Source organism: Emys orbicularis, chromosome 13, assembly GCF_028017835.1.
Source record: "Emys orbicularis isolate rEmyOrb1 chromosome 13, rEmyOrb1.hap1, whole genome shotgun sequence".
Classification (NCBI taxonomy): Eukaryota; Metazoa; Chordata; order Testudines; family Emydidae; genus Emys; species Emys orbicularis.
Window position 1 is genome coordinate 36,769,137 of NC_088695.1, and position 21,561 is coordinate 36,790,697.

General features: G+C 51.4%; 1 protein-coding gene across 1 annotated transcript in view; it reads left to right on the forward strand.

Annotated features, from left to right (window-relative positions):
- Positions 1-9,496: 9,496 nt before the first annotated feature.
- The window catches only part of GRIN2C (glutamate ionotropic receptor NMDA type subunit 2C), a 33,419-nt gene continuing 21,354 nt past the window's right edge, over positions 9,497-21,561 (forward strand). The window contains exons 1-4 of the mRNA XM_065415610.1: positions 9,497-9,904; positions 16,507-17,099; positions 19,020-19,134; positions 21,150-21,361. Of these exons, the coding sequence (XP_065271682.1) occupies positions 9,497-9,904; positions 16,507-17,099; positions 19,020-19,134; positions 21,150-21,361 (1,328 nt within the window). The remainder of the gene's footprint in view (positions 9,905-16,506; positions 17,100-19,019; positions 19,135-21,149; positions 21,362-21,561) is intronic.

Genomic DNA, 21,561 nt, shown 5'->3' on the forward strand with positions numbered 1-21,561 from the left:
GCCTGTAAAATCGGCAAGAAGAGGCTCCCCGATGAGATAGGCTTCGCTCAGTGGCTCTCATTGGTTTGGCTGGAGGGAAAGCTCCCGTTTGGCTTCCTTGGGAGAGCTGCTGCTTCAGGGCCTAGGGTCTCGGCTGCAGTCCTGTGCAGGTTGCATGGCCAGTGAAACCTCTGGATGGGGGAATGCATTCATTCGGTTAGCCCCTTTCCACTTGGCAGGCACAGCCAACAGCATGTAAGCAGCCTTGTAACTGGACGCTTCTCCAAAATAGCAGTATGGCTGTTCCCTTCCTTTGAAAACGTATATGTGATCACCAGGGAATGACAGGAGCCATTGGCTGAGAAACTGCACCATAAGCTAAAGAAGCTCCCAGGATAAAGGGATGTTTAGTTGTTGGTGGAGGTACCTAGAGACTGTTGCTGTTGTTTTCATTACCAGACCCTTGGAAATAGGGTTATAGGGAGTTCTGGCAAGCTAAGCAGGGTTGGCCCAGGTCATGACTTGGAGGGGAGCCCTCCTTTGGTGATTCACTGGGGGATGCTCCTCTCCCTGATGTGGCTATGTTAGATGGGGCTGATTTTGTGAAATGGCTTGTGCAGTAGCTCACCCACCTGATGGCTTAGTGCATCTGCACGAGGACATTTTCCTGACAGATCCATTTCAGCACCTCCTCCAGGCACCTTATCGCCACGGTTGTCCCAGTGCATTCAGAGACTCCTGAAGTCATTCTCCGGAACTGTGGTTGGGAAGAAGGGGCTTTGGGGTGACTTCCAAGCATGAGGCACTGCATTCTGAGGGGAGGGGCTAAACCAAGGTAGCTGCAAGAGTCAGGGGATGCTGCTCATGCTGTGGAGAAACCAGTGCAGATTGCCATGGTTCAGCTGGGCCTACAGGAAGAACCTTCTCCTTGGCGTTGAAGACAGATGGTACAGCCAATGGTCCTAAAACGCCAAGGATGGCAGTGACATGGTGTTGCAAACTCCAGGTGTTCCAGCCAGTGGTCAGGAGAGGATGAATTTCCCAGTGTGAGGAGGCACGTACCATTCCCCTGTGTCGGAACTGAATCCCAGTTTGGTGCTTGAGGTCCCCTCTTCATAGGAGATGTAAGAGGGGAGGGAGGTCCTGCCAATTACTGCAATTAAAGATTCCATAGCACTTGCCTTGTAAGAGTAAGAGTCTGGCCAAGTTCCAGTTGAAATCATTGTATTCTGCTGACCTCAATTTCCCCCTGCAGTCAGAACTGGAGAGGGTATTCTCAGTCAGAGTCTGTCCTTGGCTTTTAAGCAGCTGCTACGTTCCAACCTAGCCCTGGATGCATTTCAGCAGTGGGTGAGTTAATTCCTGTGTTTGTGTCAATCTACCCACCTTTATCATCTCAGTCAGGGTGCTAGCTGTGGGGTGGTGGGAACATTTGCCACTTTAGGGCTCCATCCTGCAAGGTGCTGAGCACTTTGGACCTGATCCAGCAAAGCACTTTAGCACATTCAGCAGGTGAACAGTCTGTTTAAAGTCAATACTTAACCCACCTGCATAAGTGCTTTGCTGGATTGGGATTAGAGTGCTTGGCACGTTCCGGCATTGAGTCTTTAGCTAGCTTGCCAATCAGGATGTTGGCTTTGGGGAGGATGCTGGAGCAACAACGAGGGGTCTGCTACCAGCTCAGGCAGGGTATCAGCCATGGAGGGGGAGAGAGGACTCCTTCCATTGCAGCCAGCCCACTGGATGGAGGGGACTTCAACCATCTGTGGAGCTGCTAATGGTTGAGCCACGATGAGAAGTTGATTATGTGTTAGTGATGTGTCAGGTGCAAACAAATCTGATCAGCAGCTGTGAGGACAAAGTGCTGCCTAAAGTATATTTAAATGTCCTTGAGGAGAAATTAAACGGGCAAATCACTGTTTTTAAGAAAGGCTTTTTCCTCGGCTCAGGTAGTTGATGCCATATTCCCTATGAATTATTTATTGCAGAACTAAAAATACCTGGAAATTCACAGCAAGAGTGTAAGAGATTCTTCCTCCTCCAGCCCAGGCGGGTGGGTGGGGAGACTGGGTGTGTGGTGTGCTAGGCTGGGGTCAACTATCTGTTTTCCTGTGGCAATGAGTGTAACGGTGAACCCTAGAACTGTGGGAGAGTCCTAGGTTTCCATAGCCGGGTATTAAGGCGTCACTTTGTTCCTGCTGTTCCCTCCGCCTAACCCTTAAACCTCAGCTGTTACTGAGCAGTGTGGGTTATCTGGAGAGGGTTTGGCGATTCAGTCCAGTCCTGGCCTGAATACGAGCAGATGCTGGAGAGAGTTGAGTGGGCGAGTTGGTTCTCCTGTTGGATTTGACCTAAACTTCTCTTCGAGGACAGAAAGCAGATTTGAGGCAAACTGCTGTTCTCCATTGGCTCCCTAGCAAGGAGAAAACTGCTGGGCCTTCCCCCCCGGTCACTGGATGGGGGTAATCAATGATCCAGCAGTGCTCATGTTGTGCCCATCACTCTAGTCAAAGGACAGAATCACTGGCTTCCCTGTCTGGTCTCGCTGCCAGGCTGTGAGATTGGGCCATGCATTAGTGTTGCTTCTTTACACAGGACCTTACGCTTATTGGCAACAGAACACCAGGTTCCCCTGCTAGGTGGGGAGGATGGGGCTGTGACTGTGCAGGTTGCTGCAGGGGTCACTGTCCTGCTAATGCTTAAAGCCGACCTGGCTTCTCATTCCCAGAGGAGATCCAGGAGAGTCCAAGGGGGCGAGACCTTTTGCATGTTATTCTGTAAGAGCCGGAGATGAGCCCTGCTCTAGCCTGTGGCGAGAGAACGAAGATGAAATCTCATCACTATAGTATTTGTGTTTTTGTAGGGCCTAGGAGCCAGGCATGGCCCAAGACCCGGTTGTACTAGGTGCTGGACAAACACAGAACAAAGACCGTCCTTGCCAGAGCTGACAATCTTGACCAACAGCTGGTGCAGCAGGGGTGCAATTCAATAAGTGCCTCTGTTAAAGATGGCTCCTCCTCTGCTAGAAACCTTCCAGTTGGGCTTTAATTATTATTAATAATATTAGCTATTGCCATTATGTGGAGCTCTTCTACAAACCCGAATCCTCCCAGCCATCCTCTGTAACTTGACTCATCCCCCTTAGCTGGAGGGAGAAAGTGCATTTACCTAGTCCAGAGGTGGCGTGGAGGTTAAGTGACTTGCCCAAGGCTGCAGAGGGAGCCAGTGTCAGAACTAGGAGTAGAACTTGGGCGGTCCTGTCTTCTAGGCCTGTGCTGCAGGCTCCGCTTCCCACCTTTCTTAACAATGAAACAAAGCAGGGATGGAGTGCGAAAGGAGAGGAGTAAAAGCATGAGGAAAGGGACGGGCCTGGGATGTGAAACTGTGTGCAGCCCAGCAGGCTGCAGGTCCCCTGGTGGGAGGTGCTCCTCCCTGCAAAGATGCGTTTGGAATTACAGCTTTTAATTACAATTGGCATTTCCAAGACTCCTGCTAGCAGCCAACATCTTGCTGCAAAAGTGACACCAGCGTTTGTCTCAGTAGCAGGGTGGGAGGCTGGTGTCAACGTGTAAAGGAGCCTCCCTCTTGCTCCGTTCCTGCTCTTAACATCAGAGGACGGTCAAAGATCTCCTTTCATTACTCAACCATTAACGATCCTCTCTGGATTGGTCAGTCGGCATTGCATGTGGAAGGGAAAGGTTCAGTGGGGCAGCCTTGCGCTTAAAGCATAGCGCACAGGGGTTTGGGTTCTGTCCCTGACCTGCTGGGTGACCTGAGGCAAGTCAATCCATTGCCATGTGCCTCAGTTTCCCCTTTGTGCGAGGAGGATGATATTACTGACTGACTTTGCAGTGGAGGGTGAGAGTCTTCGCTAAGGTTTGCGAAGCACTTTGACGTCTTCCGATGGAAAGTGCTACAGGAAGGCAAAGACAGACTGGAAGCTCTTTGAGTCAGGAACTGTGTTTTGTTCTGTGTTTGTACAGTGCCTAGCACAGTGGGCTCCTGGCCCAGGACTGGGGGTCCTAGGCTCTACCACAATATAAATAACGCAGTGACATAATTGGATCCAAACACCCCAACGTGTCGGGGGAGGGGAGGACATCTGGCATCTAGATCCAAATGCAAACTTTGCACATGGGCCCAACCATGTGCTAACCCTCCCTGGTTAGCTGAGTCACTAGCTGGGTCTGTTGTTTCTATCAGGGTGGGGCCTGCAGGTCACAGGCCCAGTTGGGATGGGCACAATACACCCACATATTGCAAAGACAGTGCCTGCCCCAAGAGCTCAGTCCCCCACATGGGGCCACTTCTCAGCAGGATGCACCAGGGAACACCTGTTGGCGTGGGAGCAGGAGACTATGTTTTGGACAGTGCAGCTTGAGGCTGGATGCCTGCTGTGTTGCCCCATGAGAGGGGGCAAAAAGCTCAGCAAGGATCTCTCCAGCCATCCTGCTGGGGTTGCAGCATGGGAGTCTCTGCCCCCACCCCCCGGACGAGCTGTGGGGCCAGACCCCAAACCCTGTGGCTCCCCTGGGATCCACATGGGTATGAGGGGTCAAGGGTGGGAAGAGAGGGGTTAATGGAGATGGCACTGGAGATCCAGAGCCCCTCAACTGCTCCCCTGCAGTGCAGCTGCATTGGCACCCCCATTAAGCCGTGATTCCCTGCCACAGAGGGTGTATGTAATGTAGCCTCCAGCCAGGGAATTTCAACTCTGAGCACTATGGGGCTGATGTGGAAAACGATGCACATCCCTCTCCCCCCAAAGCCAGCCTTCTCCTCCCCTGGTGCGATTCCTGGACCCCCAGAGTACCTTCCTCAGAGTCTGGTGAAGGGTGGGCTGGTGAGTGGGGAAGTGCTGCTGCAGATGTGTTTGAAGCTCCTTGCTGTTTGAGAGGTAGATCTAGGCATGGAACCTGGAGGCATAATTGGGGCCCTTAGTGACTTAGGACCCAACCCTGTTTCCATTGCAAACCATGTGGCTTCATTGGGAACAGAACTAGGCCCTCATAAGCTAAGCTGCTGCCTAGAATTATTGTTCTATATCAGATGGAAACCCAAGAGCAGCTCCATACGTTCTGCGTGCACACCTCCTATTAACTTCACCCTGGAACTGCTTGGAGGGGTGGGGGAAGCTGCCATCACCCAGAGGTCTCCCCACACTAAGACCACCAGTTGTAAGAATCTTTGCAGGTTTGGCTGTGTGATTCATGGGTGGAGGGGGAAGGACACTGTGGAGCAAGGGACCAAGGTAAATAGTGCATCAGATTCAGAGAAGAGTCTGAACAAAAGCCCCAGAACTGACGAGCCCCAAGGAGGCAGGTTCAGATTTTGATCTCTTTTGACTCAGCCTTGTTTCTCATGGCACTCTAGGAGCTTAATGGATAAGGCACTGGCCCCCTGAGCTGAGGATTGTGGGTTCTAGCCCTAGATGCTTCTAATCCCTCTTGTTTCAGTGCATAAAATGACTTTTAAGTTACTGGGTTTAGAAGAAACTTCCCTTCTGGACAGGCTATTTTAGAATTCCCCACTTTGGAATTTCTTCCTCAAAAGGATCTGGCTACTGTCAGACAGGGTACTGCACCAGGCTGACCACTGGCCGGATCTGGTGCCAATCAAAATCTATTTGGCAAATAATAATGAAACCAACATACGCAGGGCAGGAAGGGAAGAGGCAGTCCCTGCCAGACATCAATGGGCCCTTAGAGCCAAGGGTGGCTAGTTTTTGGGGAGGGATACTTAGCTTCCTGTCCTCACCGATAAGTTCCCTAGGTTTTACCCGTGTGTCCAGCTTCCAGCTGAGCTGAAGTTCACGGGAATTAGAATCTCCCTGAACTTTGCAGGGCTTTGTCACATGTCGTCGTTTTGTGGGATTAGCTGCCTAAACCTCTGCCTTCTCCAAAATACTTACAGCTCATTTTCTTCCCCTCAAATGTTTAAATATTTTATTATTACCCTGGGTACTTAATCTTTGAGTTGATGGAACTGAAGGTGCCTATCAGCCTGTGAAATACATTTCTTTTTTTAAATTTAAAACGGAAGGCAAGCAGTTCTCTGGTAACTGACAGCCCAGGGATGGCGGGAGCTGGGGGTGGGGAGGGAAGGGAATGGGAAAGTGGAGACAATATTGCTGCTGAAGATCATTTAAAATAATATAAAAACGTTCGAGGGCGCCTGGAGCCAGAGTTGCTGAGGAACAAAGGGCACCAGGAGGAAAGGATGGAGACGAGGAGAACTGTGCTTTTATTTAACCCCTTCACCTCTGAATTCTCTAACCACATGCAAAATGCGCCACAGGGGTGTGTGTGTCTGTCGGGGGGCTAATGTAGTCTATTGTCTGACTGAAATATGAAACTCATTCCACGCAGGTGGGCTCTGATGTATTGATATAGCAAGGAAGCAGGGAGGATCAGATGATTATAAAATCCAGCAAGGAGAGAGAGCTGCAGGAGGATAGGGCACTGAATGGGGAGTCCTTGACTTTGGCCAAGTCCCTTCCCCTCTTTGTGCCTCCGTTTCCCTCTCTACAAGATGGAGATGATGGTTCCTGCTCAGCTGTGCAAGATGCGTTAAGAGCCACCCATGAAAAGCTACAGAAGTGCTACGTGTTCCTGCATACCATCGCTGAGGCTGCTATGCTCTAGATAGGAACAGCAGAGAGTAGAAGATCAGAGAGAGCTTTCAGGAGGCCTGTTCCATACAAGGGACATGGGGACTGTGAGGCTGTAACGAGTGTGACTGCGTGCTGTATATATGGCACCAGTCCAACTGCACACCTAGCATTAGGGCTAAAAATTGGGGTGTTGAGCTCCCCAAACTCAGACCTCTGCCATGTCAGCTAACGGGGCTGGAGGCTACAGGCCTGCCTCCCCAGCCCAGCAAGGATTCACACCATGCCCAGAGGCTGTTCAGGCCCTGTTGCCCAACAGTCTTCAGCAAACCCCAGTTCCATGTAAATCCAACAGCTGCTTTTCCCCAGAGCCAGTGGTTTCCTTGCCACAGCCTCCCTGCTCCTCCAGGCAACCTGCCTGGGAACCATCCTGCTCCAGGGCCTGTCACAGGGCAAACCTTCCTTCTCCCTGTATCTCCTGCAGCTCTCTCCCCCAACTGGCCTCCTTGCTGGCTTTTATAATCATCTGATCCCCAGCTGATCAGTTTCAGCTGGGAGGTAGCTGATCCATCACAGGTGAGACTGGGCCCAACTTCCCCTTAAAGGGCCAGCCACCCTGTGACAGGTATCATCGCTTAGCTCAGAGTAATACAGTGCTAGAGCTTTTATACTCTCTGTGGGTGTCACAGTTCAGGGCAACTGCACCTGTATTCCTCCTCCGTGGCCCACTAAGGGCACCCACTGTAGGCCCCTGGCTCCTCAGCCATCACCTCTCTTGGTCGGAGATCCGCATCTCTCTCCCTCCTGACCAGGGGTTTTTCAAGGCTGCACAGTTCCCTGCCTACACTGTGATATTCCCAGCAAGCCAGACTGCCTAAACAGGCCAGCGTCTGCACTGTGCTTTCTCTCCAGAGGCTATGCCTAATGTATTGCCTGCAGTTATAAATTACCACACAGCTCTTTGTAAGCAAGCACATTTATTCTTAAGGTGAAAGCATTATAGAAAAAACATATTCGAAACAATAGAAGAACTTACACACATGGTAAAAAGCTTAGCAGAGGTCACCCCAATTCCAACTTAGAGCAGGTGTCAGTCCTTCAAACCCCCAACGTGGTTTTCCCCATGGAAGTTTATGACTCTCAGATTCAGAACCAGGCTGGACAGTTCATCTGTTTCTCCTACAACTCAGGCCTTTGATCTCGTCTCCAGGAACAGGTAATCTGCAGACAGTGATCCACTCCTCAGGGCATAGCTTTAAAAGACATCACTAGAGATGGGGAAATTTGCAGTAACGCCTCCCTGGGCATTCCCCTAGAAATCCACTTCATGCTTATTAGCCCAAAAGTCCATTCTCGTCTGGCACATTTTCAGTGTAATCTTTTGGACTCCCAGGCCTCACCTCACATCTCCCCCAGAGAGGTCACATGCAGTCCTGGCCCACAATAATATACAAGCTTTGCAATTAATACAATGGACCCCAAAGACAGTTAAGCTTAAATCAATATGTTTTCCCAAGGATATGCAGGAAATTGCCCTATCTGTCATAGTGGGCTTCTAATCTGATCTTCCATCCAATCTAGTATGGGGAAAGGAAGCCCCAGCACCATGTGTGGCTAAGGGCACCACTCTCCTGCCAGCAGTGTCAGCAAGTGTGGAATGTGCCGTAGAGACCCGCAGTGCAGATGAAAGTGCCGTTGGATGGATCGTCTGGGAGAATGTTGACTTTAAATCTTTGAAGTGATTGTCAGGTGTACAAAGAGCCAGGCAATGTAGCCTCCAACTCTTTGCATCTTCTGCCTCTTTGTCCACCCCCTCTTCATGTGTGATAAAACAGAGCTATGAAAAACTGGGGAAGTAAAAGGAAATAAAAAAGGAATTTCACAGCAATAGTAGCTTACAGAGCAGCTAGGGAGCCTGCACCCAGAGTGAAAGGAGCCGGCAAACACTAGAGCTATGGGGTGGGGGGTAGGTTGGAGGGAGCAGTGGGGGGGCACTGGGAGGTTGGACCAGGCGGAGCGGTGGTAAGGTAGGGGCACTGGGATGGGTTGGGGGTTGGGCTAGGAGCAGTGGGAAGTGGGGGCATTGAATATCAGGGATCTGATCATCCCATACATTCTGCATGCACACGTCCTATTGACTTCAGCCAGTGTGTGTGGGGGCATTGACCCAGGGTTGATGGGAAGGCATCGGTTGTTGGCCTTGAGTGACACCCTTTCCCAACCCCAGGAGCTGGGCTGACAGGCTTTCTCAGGAGCTGCTTCCACCCCCTATGGCTGGATGGTGCCCAAAGAGGGGCATTTGAAGGGGTGCGGTGTGACTGACTGTTGCTGAGTCTCTGCTTGGCTTTGGCGTGCGGGGTGCAGAGCATGCCAAGCAGGGAGGGGCTGGAAACCTCCCTGCTGAGGGGGATACACTCAGCCCAATGCATGGGGCTTCAGCCTTTCATCTCCTCCGAGCGCTCGTCAGAGCCGCGAGATGGACGCCCCGTGGGTCAGCTCAACAAAAGTGCCCCACAGCCAGGAATGCTTCAAGCCAAGTCCAGGCCCCTGGCTTTGACATTTCTGAACAGAAGAATCCAGAACTTCCTGGGCTTGGAGCTGCCCCTCGAAGGCTGAGCGTGGGGCTGATGTGTGGAGGAGAGCTGGCCTGCAGGAGTGTGGGTGACTCATGGAGTACAGGATCCCAGGTGCTAGCCATGTTCCTAGCCCTCTTGCCAGGGCTTTTGCTGGCAGGCTCCTCTCTCCCTGTTGCCAGGCTCTAAGCCCCTCTCCTGCTAAGTTCTTGTTCTTTCTCCCTGCTCCCCCTCCCCCTCTGGGCCTCCCACCCCGTCCGCACTCAGGTCTGTCTGTTGCCCATTCCCACCCTGGTTTCTGTTTGCTTTGGGTTGCAGGGACTCGGTGGTGGACATGGGCAGAGCTCTGACGCACACTCTGGTACTGTCCATGGTGCTGGGCTGTTCAGCTGTCATAATGGATCTCCTGCTGCCAAGCCCTGGGGAGCCAGTGGTAAACGTGGCCGTGGTATTCGGGGGCTCCTCATACCCTCTCCACATCCGCAGCCGTCTGACTCACCAGAGCTTCCTAGACTTGCCTCTGGAGATCCACCCGGTCACGGTGATTGTGAACGACACCAACCCCAGCACCCTCCTGACCCAGATCTGCAACATCCTCGCCAGCACCAAGATCCACGGCATCGTCTTTGAGGACAACATCGGCACAGAGGCTGTGGCACAGATCCTGGACTTCATATCCTCCCAGACCCAAGTCCCCATCATCAGCATCAGCGGGGGCTCTGCCGTGGTCCTGACCCCCAAGGTGAAATCTCTTCATTGGTTATTTCTGGATACGGTGAGCGGGAGGAGGAGGGGGAATTAGGGAGACTCATGAAATCCTCTAACTATATAGGCCCAAATCCCCAGCTGGTGTAAACAAGCACCGCTCCATAGAAGTCAACCAATCTGTGTCAGTTGACATCAGCTGGGGATCTGGCCCCTGATGTGCGTATATAAATTTCCAATCATTTTATTTTCAGGGAAGAACAAATCACTACAATGTTGTCTAAAGTGTCTGCAATGCTCAATAGGCAAGGAGCTATCTGATGATGTGGACCTCTTTGCCAGAGGATGTTGTGAAGGCCAAGACTATAACATACACCTCTACCCCGATATAACGCGACCCGATATAACACAAATTCGGATATAACGTGGTAAAGCAGTGCCCCCCCGGGGGGGGGCTGTTCACTCCGGCAGATCAAAGCAAGTTCGATATAACACGGTTTCACCTATAACGGGGTAAGATTGTTTGGCTCCCGAGGACAGCATTATATCGGGGTAGAGGTGTAGTTCAAAAAAGAACTAGATAAGTTCAAGGAGGATAGGGCCACTAAAGGCTATTAGCCAGGATGATAGAGGGACGGTGTCCCTAAATTCTATTTGCCAGAAGCTGGGAATGGATGACTTGGGATGGATCACTTGATGATTATCTGTTCTGTTCATTCCCTCTGGGGCACCTGGAATTGGCCACTGTCGGAAGACAGGATTGTAGGCTAGATGGACCTTTGGTCTGACCCAGTATGGCCGTTCTTATGTATTTTAAGACACAGGAAATGCAGACCAGAGTTTGAATGCATGGGGAAGCAGGAGAGTGTCATGGTGATTGTAAGAGAAGATCTATTATTATTATCAGTTTCTGGTAGTGCCCTCTATGAGCAAGGTGCTCTTCAAACATTCAGAAAGAATGGTCCTGGCTCCAATTAGCTCACAATCTAGGGCAGGGATCGGCAACCTTTGGTACGCGGCCTGTCAGGGAAATCCGCTGGCGAGCCGGGATGGTTTGTTTACCTGCAGCGTCCGCAGGTTCGGCCGATCGCAGCTCCCACTGGCTGCGGTTCGCCATTCCAGGCCACTGGGGGCTGCGGGAAGCAGCATGGGCCGAGGGATGTCCTGGACACCACCGCAACGGAGACTGTGAGGACATTGGAGGGGTTTGTTAAACATGGTTCTGAGAACTCCTTCAGTGGCTGTGTATGTGGCGGCCTCTCGGAATGTAACTCACGCAGTGCAGACAAAGTAGGCCCAGCAAGGCAAGCTTGGAGCCTGGCGATAGTAGCAGATGAAACTCCTCTGACTCAAAGTGGGGAAGTCGGGGCCAACCCTGCCCACACCGAGTGAGGGGGCTCCACTGAACTAGTGCAGCTTTCCTTTAGGACACTGGTGCTGAGAAATGGTCACTGAGCCCCACGGAAGTGTCTCAGGATCAGGCCCTACAGTCCCTTCTTTCGGGTTTTGTATAAGTAATGACACCCCCTTGGCCTGCCATGGGTGTCAACAGGGTTTAAATCTGGGAACTTCAGCACTAAAACATGAATCTCCCTCACCTGAACTAAAGGAGGAACTCAATTAGCTGGCAGCAGTAGTAGGCTGGTATCCTCTTTGGGTGTGTCATATCTTCTATGGGTACATCTACGCTGCAGCTGGGAGATGTAACTCCCTGCTCAGGTAGAGGTCTATGTGCTATTTCTGATAGCCTGAGCACAGTCCTGAGACCCTAGGCATGTCTCCAGGTGACGAGTCCGAGCCACCACCTGTGCAGGTGTGGCCACACCGCTACTTTTGGCTAGCTTGATCAGAGCTTGTGTGTGTATGTCCACACGACTGGGCGCTACAGCTCCAGCAGCAGTGTAGATGTAGGCTATGTGGAGAGGGCCCAAGAGGGATACACATCGTGTGTTATGTGTGGTTAGGGGAGTGTGCTGAGAAGGCAGAGTTCATTGGAGGTGTAAGGAGAAGAGCTGGGGAGAGGCAACCGAGGTTCTGAGTGACACACAAGCTGGTAGGAGATGTGAAATGGAAGGTGCCGAGTAGAGCTGAGTGAAAACAAGGCCATCCCTTGACCCTGCTGGTGTATCTCTGTGCCCTGGGGAGCCAGGGGAGGGCAGGACAGTCCCAGGGACTGGTCCCTGAAGCTCTCCTGCCAAGATCCTGGTCCTGCAAGTGCTGAGCACACACTGCTGACTCCAGTGAGAGTTAAAGGTGCCCAGCACCTCGCAGGATGTGGTCCTAAGTCACCACAGTCCACACAAAGGCTCCCAAGACAGATGGTGTCCCCGCCAGGCCCATTGGGATTCAGCTCAGGCTGGTGAGGATGGAATCCAGCCCCATGTTTCATGCCAGCGGCGGTTGTGTCTTAAATCACCAGCCCAAGCTGGCTGAACATGCATTGCCTAGGCTGCTGCAGGGCGCTGCGATTTCTTACAGGTGGACTGCATGCTGGGTAATTATTTTTAGCTTGTTTGCCCATCGCTGGGTGTCAGACGCTGTTACTGTCATCTGCTTGCAGGGAAATGTGTAAAGATTTCCCTGAGCCTGGTTCACTGCAAATGCGATCATGTTTGTTTGTGGAAGTTTGATGCCAGGTTCTCACGGGCAGTTTATGTAATCAGCAAATCTTTAAGAGCCAATAAAAAATACATCATCGTCCCATCGAAGAGTTGAGGGAGGAGGAAGAGCTTGAGAAGAGACTATGCCCAAATGCTTCTTTATGGGAAGCACTGTACGTTACAGGTCCTAGCCTGGCCTGCCCAGAAGCAATGCCTAAAATCGAGATCTTGAGCCCCTTCACCAGCCACAGTGAGCTTGAAGTTTGGTATTAACATGCCCAGCTCCATCTGGGAGAGACCTACAAGCCAACTCAGGAGAGGCAGCAAAGAGCTGCCAGGACCCCTGACTGGAGGAAGTGGCACTATGATGCAGCGCCTTAGAGGCAGGGAATAGGTTGGGGGGAGGCAGGGGTTAGGGCACATAGGAAGAATGCCCCCCAGGCTGTTTTTAGTGTGGGAGATCACGACGATATAGCTGTGTTTTTATTTGGGACAAAAGACAACCCAGTCCAGTTCTCAGCACTGGCTCTGTTACTCATGCAGCCAGGACATGGGGTGTTGCAGAAGGAGGGGCTCAGCTCTTCGGACAGGGATGTGTAGGTCCCCTAACGCTGACATTTGGTTTTAAGGAGCTGTACTGACAGAGTATGAATGGAGTCCCATCTAATCCTCTTCGTCATGGACCCAATTTCCAAACCTTCCATGGCCCTGCTCCAAACAGTCTCCTGTACCTTATCTCTATCTCCTAGGGTGACCAGATAGTAAGTGTGAAAAATCGGGATGGGGTGGGGGGTAATTGGCACCTATATAAGAAAAAGCCCCAAATATCAGGACTGTCCCTATAAAATCGGGACATCTGTTCACCCTACTATCACCTCTCTTCCCTCCACTCTTCATAGCACCAGCCTCTCTGCTCCACTGCATGCAATCTGGCTGCTCTTGGTGCAATAGTCTCCTTCAAGGGTCCTTCCATGTCAAACAGCCTCCTTGCATCTCTCTGCCTCGTCTGATCTTCAACTGATTTCACAACTCCCCGGTGAAACCCCTTTCTCTGCCGGCTGCACCTCTGAGCTCCCCTCTGCTCATGTTTATCATACCCATGTAAATCTGGAAGGCGTGTTGGGATGCAGTTTGTGTGAATGTCATCTCTGTGCAAAACCAGGCCCTGATCCTGCTAGCCCTCTGCGAGTGGACTTCTCTTTGATTTCAGTAAGAGTTCTGTGCATGGAGAGTTTGCAGGATTTTCCCCCTAGAAATGCATTGTACTAAGTGGGAAACATAGAACCCTAGAGCTGGTCTTGATCTATTCTAACCCTTCACATGTATTTTTTTTAGCAGTTTGGAATCTCTTTTTGGGCCTGATGTTCAAAATGGCCTTAGTCTGTTTTCCATTTCTGTGGGTGCAGATTTGTGCCTGCAGATAATACTGCCTGAAATTTTGTACCTGGACCAAATGACCCTGTTTGCATGTGTAGCTACCTGACTTATGGGTGCCATCAGAAAGCTTTGTGTGTGTAACTTGCACCTGCAGTTAATTGTGGTGCAAATTTATGCCCACAAAATCATCCACCATTGAGCTTGATAGGATTGCTAGAGTGTAAGGTACTACTCATGATTACGGGTATCCGAATCAAGCTCCAAATGATTACAAATGGGCCTTGAATTTGCTGTGCTCTGGACCCGGAGGGCTGCAGCACTTTCTCGGCTTCTTCCCATCTCCTCCTAGTGGATTCTCTTTCTATATTTTACAGAGGGTTTAATTCCTGCAGCAGTGCTAGGGTTCTCATTCATTTGCAGGGATGTCCTCCGTTTCCTCCTTGGAGCTGTATGTCTCTTGGTTGCAAACTCCTCTACAACAGGCTTCTCAAATCCAGGGTAGTCTCCCCCAAAACAAAGTATCTACCTGACCACTCTGAGTTTACCTGGGAATTCATCTCCAGGGGGACTGATCAACATTTCCCTGGAAAAACAATTCAATGGAGATTATGGCAGTTTGCGCCAAAAAATCCCACTGCCTTCTCTGTGACCTTCTGCAAATTCCATTTTATAAACCGTTTAAGATGGAATCAGATCAATTAAGATTTGCTAATGAGGGGGACAGATGGTTGGGGTGGTGTGGGAGAGAGGGAGCCAGCCAGTGGGATTCTTGAAAAGGCAATGTGGGTATTGGACAGGTGTAAATGGAGTTTAATGGCATTAATTCACCAGGCAGATTTTTTTTTACTCCAAATGTTTCATTTTTTCATAATTGTAAAGCAAAATGTTGGTCTCTTCTGAAGTTGCAGAAAAATTAAATTGAGGATGAATTTTGGTCAAAGGAAGAGTTAGTCATAGAAATTCAGAACAAAAAAGGCCTTTTATGTCATCTAGCCCATCCCTCTCAGACAGGATAAAGCATCAGTGACTATATTATAGGGGGAAATCCTAAACTGGCTAATTTTATATATCCCAAGCAATGGGGTTTCCACCACCTCCTGGCACTGCTGAGAAGATCTCTTCATACTGACAAACTTTAAGGCCTATGGGATCATAAGTAAAATGTAGGTTTTTGGAATGGGCAGTCTGGGAGATACAGGGCTGAAAATGGAAGGCTCAGAATGTACAAAATGAGGAATGAAATATAATTGAGAATTGGAATTATGAAAGTTGGAGATCCCTGATCCTGTTGGATTGGGAAGCAGATATTCAACATCCAGAATCAGGAGGGGAGATGAGTGATAAACCATGGAAGATATGATCCCAGGGAAAGGTATATAAAGACTGGGCTGAGCAGATATGGGATAAGACTCAAACTATCATTTGTAGGCCACCAGTGGTCTGTGGGGTCCTCCTTTGCTCGGCAGAGTGAAGCAATTTGAAGAACCACTGTCTTTTTTGAGGTACAGATGTGGTCTCCTCACCTCAAAAAAGATATTCTAGCACTAGAAAAGGTTCAGAAAAGAGCAACTAAAATGATTAAGGGTTTAGAGAGGGTCCCATATGAGGAAAGATTAAAGAGGCTAGGACTCTTCAGTTTGGAAAAGAGAAGACTAAGGGGGGACATGATAGAGGTATATAAAATCATGAGTGATGTTGAGAAAGTGGATAAGGAAAAGTTATTTACTTATTCCCATAATACAAGAACTAGGGGTCACCGAAAGAAATTAATAGGCAGCAGGTTTAAAACAAATAAAAGGAAGTTCTTCTTCACGCAGCGCACAGTCAACTTGTGGAACTCCTTACCTGAGGAGGTTGTGAAGGCTAGGACTATAACAATGTTTAAAAGGGGACTGGATAAATTCATGGTGGCTAAGTCCATAAATGGCTATTAGCCAGGATGGGTAAGAATGGTGTCCCTAGCCTCTGTTCGTCAGAGGATGGAGATGGATGGCAGGAGAGAGATCACTTGATCATTGCCTGTTAGGTTCACTCCCTCTGGGGCACCTGGCATTGGCCACTGTCGGTAGACAGATACTGGGCTAGATGGACCTTTGGTCTGACCCAGTACGGCCTTTCTTATGTTCTTATGTTCTTATGTTATGTTCACTGGGATAAGAAATGGGGGCAGGGAAGGGAGGGTTGGGAATGGGAAATACTTGACTTGGAATAGCAGATAAGTGTTTGATGCCAGACTGCAAATAGCAGCAATAATAATCCTCGGCATTTCGATAGCACTTTTACAAACATTAATTAATTCATCCTCTTAACAGCCCTGGAAGTTACGTAGCTGGTTTTTATCCCCATTTTACAGCGTGGGGGTGGGGGAGAATTGAGATACAGCAGGGTGAAGTAATTGATCTGAGGTCACCCAATAAGCCAATGACAGAGGTGGGGACACACCCGGTTTCCTGACTCTTAGCCCTGAACTGTGAGCACAAGACTGGGCAGTCTATCCATGCCAGTCATAGGGCTGGGAGCTGGGATGCTGGATTGATGGTGACCTCTTCAGCCTGTGAAGGTTTCTAAGAGAGGAAAGGGGAGAAGACTGGCACCCTGGGGCTCTTTGCACTTAACCAGTTGCTAATCCATTCTCTCTATGGTGGGTGGCTTTCTCTTCCAGGAGCCCGGCTCTGCCTTCCTGCAGCTGGGAGTCTCCATTGAGCAGCAGATCCAGGTGATCTTCAAAGTCCTGGAGGAATATGACTGGGGCTCCTTTGCGGTCATCACCAGCCTGTATCCAGGCCACAACATCTTTGTGGACGTTATCCGTTCCTTCACAGACGCCAGCTACTTTGGTTGGGAACTCCAGGACGTCCTGACCTTTGAGATGACCCAGGATGGGAGCAACTCCAAAACCCAGCGGCTGCTACGGCAGATCGATGCCCAGGTGATGATTGTGTACTGCTCGCGGGAGGAGGCTGTGTACCTCTTCCAGGTGGCGGAGCAGGCGGGCTTGGTCGGGCCCGGCTACATCTGGATTGTGCCTAGCCTGACGGTGGGGAACATGGAGATCCCGCCCGTCTCTTTCCCCGTCGGCCTCATCAGCGTGGTGACCGAGAGCTGGAAGATGAGCCTGAGGCAGAAGGTTCGGGACGGCGTGGCCATCATAGCCACGGGGGCTGAGAGCTACTTCAGGACCCACGGGTACCTCCCAGATGTGGGCAAGGACTGTAAGACGCCACCTACCACCACCGCTAACAGCACTTTCTACAGGTCAGCCTGGGAAAGCTGCTCCCGGGTAGCCACCAGCAGTGCTGGGACTTAGCGATTTGCATAGTGGGGATCAGGAAAGAAGGGGATAAAGCTCTCAGAGAGGCCTGGAGGTACCCTCCCTTGGGCAGGGGTAGGTTGGCAGTATCCACTCAGAGATACTGAACTCTACCAGTTGGGGAAATCCCCCCTGGACCTCCTGAAAGTGTGTGTGTGGGGGGGAAATCACCATCAGAGAGCATGAGGGCCCAGTAAATTGACCAGCTTAACGATGCTGAGCTCCACCTCCTGGCTGATAGAGGGGTGCTTCCTGTTCAGCTCTGAGCTGCCGGGACTGCCCTTTCCTGGGGGTGAGAGAACTCTGCCTCCTTCACTTTTCCCCATACCCCTCAAAGACCTACAGTAGGGAATGTTATCTTGCCCGGGGTCACCGACAAGGTCAGAGCCAGGAAGAGAACCCAGGTGTCCAGACTCCAGGGCCAGTGACTTGCCCATTGTGCCCCACTGCCAGATAGACCCTAGCAAGATGGGTCTAGAGGGAAAACTCTCTCTCTTCCTCCCTTCCTCCAAGTGCTCGCTCAGGGCGAAAGCAGCAGTGTGGTCACCACCAACATGGAGTGTGGAGCAAAGGAGGAGGACGATAGACAGAGGGAAAGTGCAGGAGGCAGCGGGCACAAAGGGCAAGAGGAGGAGAGGGAGGGCCAGGCTACAAAGCCTGAAGGACCTGTCTGAGCGCAACATTTTTTAATTAACTCTCCTGGAGTGTGACCCTTGGCTAATTGAGCAAGGGGCTTTGGCTCTGGGTTTGGAAAATCCTGTGCTGCTTGGGTGATATAGTCCCACAGAGTCACTGACTCACCGGGCGGTGCGGGAGGGAGGGAGGGAGCTAGGTAAAGGGAGGAAGGAGACCGAGGGGCAGAGACTGTGCGATGAGAGGGAAGGGCGCCTGTCTGAAGGAATGACACCGAGGGTGAGTGATACCAGTCACCAAGCTGCTCTTGTGCGCTACAGCTGAATATGCCAGCACCCGGCTCGCACACGCAGGCATGGTGCCAATCCAGTGACCTTGCTGCCGCTGCGTGCCCAATGCTCCCCTCCCCCACGCGCCTTGTTAACTGATTTGGAATGTTCTGTCCGTTTAGCTCGTTAGCCTGTTGGCAGACCGCACTCTCAGGGAAAATAAAGGGGGGTTTTAAGATCCTGGGATGTCAGCTATGTTTTGTGTGTCTCTAAATCGCTGGAGCGCTGTCTGGCTTTGCCTCTGTGCCTCCCTCTGGTTCCTGGACTGTGAGGGAGTGGGGTGTAAGCTCTGGGGGGGCTAACTTGTCGATCAGTCACGTAATGTACTGCCAGTATCTTGGGACTGTGGTGATAGGCTCGGTGTAAAAGTGTAAGTCAGGTGGAGCTCTCCCTCATCTCCCGCCATCCCAATCCATGCAGACTCCTTGCCTTAGTTTCCCTTCAGGTTGCTTTTGTCTGGGAAGCCTTGTTGCACCCTAGCCCTGGGACTTATAACTGTGGCCCATACTGAGGAAAGGATAACAAAGCTCCACTATGCCACTTGTATAGTGCTTTCCGGCCCTACATTTGAGAGCATGCTGCCAAGAAAGGGGATCATTATCCCTCTTTGACAGGTCGGGAAACAGAGGCAGGCAGCGGTGAAGTGACTCTCCCAAGGTGACTCAGCTAGTCAGTGGCAGTCAGGCATAGAACCCAGATTTCCTCAGTTTAGGGCCTTGTATGCTAGACCGGGCTGCCAGATGGTCCTAGAGGCAGTGATGGGGAGAGAGGCCAGGCTGGAATCTGGGCTCTCTGAGTTAGCCCATGCTGGTGATGACGTCTGTGGGATGGAGAGAGGTTGCTAGCCCTGTTTGGGAAGCTCCCACCTTCCCGGGCCACAGTGCTTCTCGTTTCCCCCCACAGGCACCTGCTGAACGTGACGTGGGAGCACAGGGACTTCTCCTTCAATGAAGGTGGCTACTTGGTGAGGCCCACCATGGTGGTGATCTCACTGAACCGGCATCGGCTCTGGGAGATGGTAAGGGCTGCTTTTCCCTCCAGCACCCACGGTCGTCACCCTCCCTTTTAAGACATGGCCACTCAGGAACACCTCCCCCTGCAAAGCACAGCATCCACTGGGTGCTATAGGTTAAAACCAACACGGGAAGGGGCGGGGAAGAGAAGAGGCTGCTGTACAGAGATAACATCCTACTAAAGAGTTACGTAGGAACCGTACCACACTTTGCTGCTCTGTCTGCTCCAGACTCTACGACTTCTGAGCCCTCCTCATGTCATGTCTCAAGACAGGGTTCCTCTGCCTCCCTGGACACCTTTGAGGAGCAGTGGGCGCTGTCCAGGGTTCTCTGCTCCATGTCTCCCTTTGGATCCATGATTTTATCCCTGTGACCTTCACTCCCATCCCTGTTTTTCATTAATCCTGTGGATTTAGTTCATGCCTGGGTCCTGTGGCAGCTCCTCCCCTTACTGTGGGGGGCTTTAGCAATGGGCAGGCTCACACCCACCCATCCCCAGTGCCTCAGTATCTCCAGACTCTCTACCCGATGGCTTCTCCCCCTCGAGGTTCCAGATCCCCTAAGACCTGTGACAAGCTCTTTTATACTCCCCTCCCGTTGGCAACCAATCCAAACATCTTCTTTAGGCACCCATAGTGCCCTTAACACCCCCATCCCCAGGAACACCTATATGCACTTCTTAGGATCCCTCCACCACGTGCTCTGGAGACTGCCACAAAGTAGCCGCCAAGCCCCCTAGCTCCTTTAGAGGTCCCATGTTCTCCTGCTCCTCTGCTTGGAGGCTTCCATGTGCTTTTACTTCTCCCACAGACTTTCGGTTGGCTCCTACGCCACCTTGACCACCCCTTTAGAGACTCCCCATACTCCTGTTAGATAACCCCTTCTATTCTCTCCGCCGAGCCCCCTGGTGCTGCTCCTTACACAGACTCCATCACACTCTCTAAAACTACTCCCAGTTCTGCTTCTGCAGCCTGAGATCCCCATTCTCTGGTTGCTCCCATTAAATACCACTGACAACTCCCCCTATAGGCCTCCCAGACCCACCCCGAGTCCTGCTGCTGCTATTTGAAGTTTTATTTCACACCAGCTGGGATATTGGGGGATTCTCGCTCTGAACTGCAGTGTTTAAAATCAGGCTAGCATTTGATGTGATTAGTATTGAGAGTTCTGTTCCCAGCATTCAGGGGTTGGGAGCGCAGGAGTGTGTTTGCACCTGGGTCTGATATTCTTTTAGACAGGCTGCTTTCTTCTGAGAGGGTGAAAAGCACCAAGGTAGGAAGCAGCCTTCAGGCAAACCCGACGACAGCCCAGCCCAAGGTGGCATGGTGAGCTCTCAGGGAATGATCAGGGTCAGAGCTGGAAATGGAGCACCTTAAGAAAACCGAGAGGCTGCAGGAAGTGGCTTTAGTGATTTAGGAGGGATGCTCTTCCCTCTAAGCCACTGCCCCAGCATGGTTTTGGGTGGGGAACATGCCGTCTTTGGCATGAGCTGTATAACAAAGAACCACTAATGATCACTAAAGATCCCACAGATCTTTTTGCAAGAGCCGGGGAATTAACTTTGAGATGCTGACGGAATGTAGCTAATTACATTCAGCCTTCCTAAAGTAAAGCTGCAGGATAATTGGATGTGGTGTTGCTGCGTGCTGCATCCCGCCCCAAAGGTGGTGAGCGAAGCAACTGACTGGTTTGTAATAGCGGATCGATCCAAGGGGGTCTGGATCTGTTCACAGGCAGAGGGAGAGGCAAAACGGGTCATTTGTTATGTGCTGTTTGCCTATCAGAGCTCTACTGTCCATTCAGGGCCAGGCTGCCCCGATATCCAGACCCACCTGTAACTTCCCCGACGTGCTGTCTCTTCCTCTAGTTGAACAGCAGTGCTGCGAAGGTGGTGATTGTGGGAAGCCAAGGGCCTGCATTGACCCTCCTCCCCAGGAATAACCTCGTGCACCATTGCCAGGCAGTTGCGGGCATTTCCCCTGTTGTGTGGACAGTAACACTGTTCTCCGATCTTGGGCAGGTGGGGAAATGGGAGAAGGGGATCATCCACATGAAGTATCCAGTGTGGCCCCGCTATGGCTCCTTCCTGCAGCCCGTGTCGGACAATCGCCACCTCACCGTGGCCACCCTCGAAGAGAGGCCCTTTGTGATCGTGGAGAACACGGACCCGGCCTCTGGCGTCTGTGTGCGCAACACCGTCCCCTGCCGGAAGCAAACCAACTACACCGACAGGTAAGCAGGCACGCAGATGGGCTGCTGGAGGTGTCATGCCATGCTGCAGCCCTCATCTTCAGCTGCCCCAGGTGTGCTGGAGCAGGGTTAGACATGCCCGTGCTCTGCTTCTCACAAGGCCGGTAGAAGGGAGCGTCAGGTGTTCCAAGCCCTGCCCAAGAAAGGAGCAACCTCACGATAAAATGGTGCTTTCTGCTCGG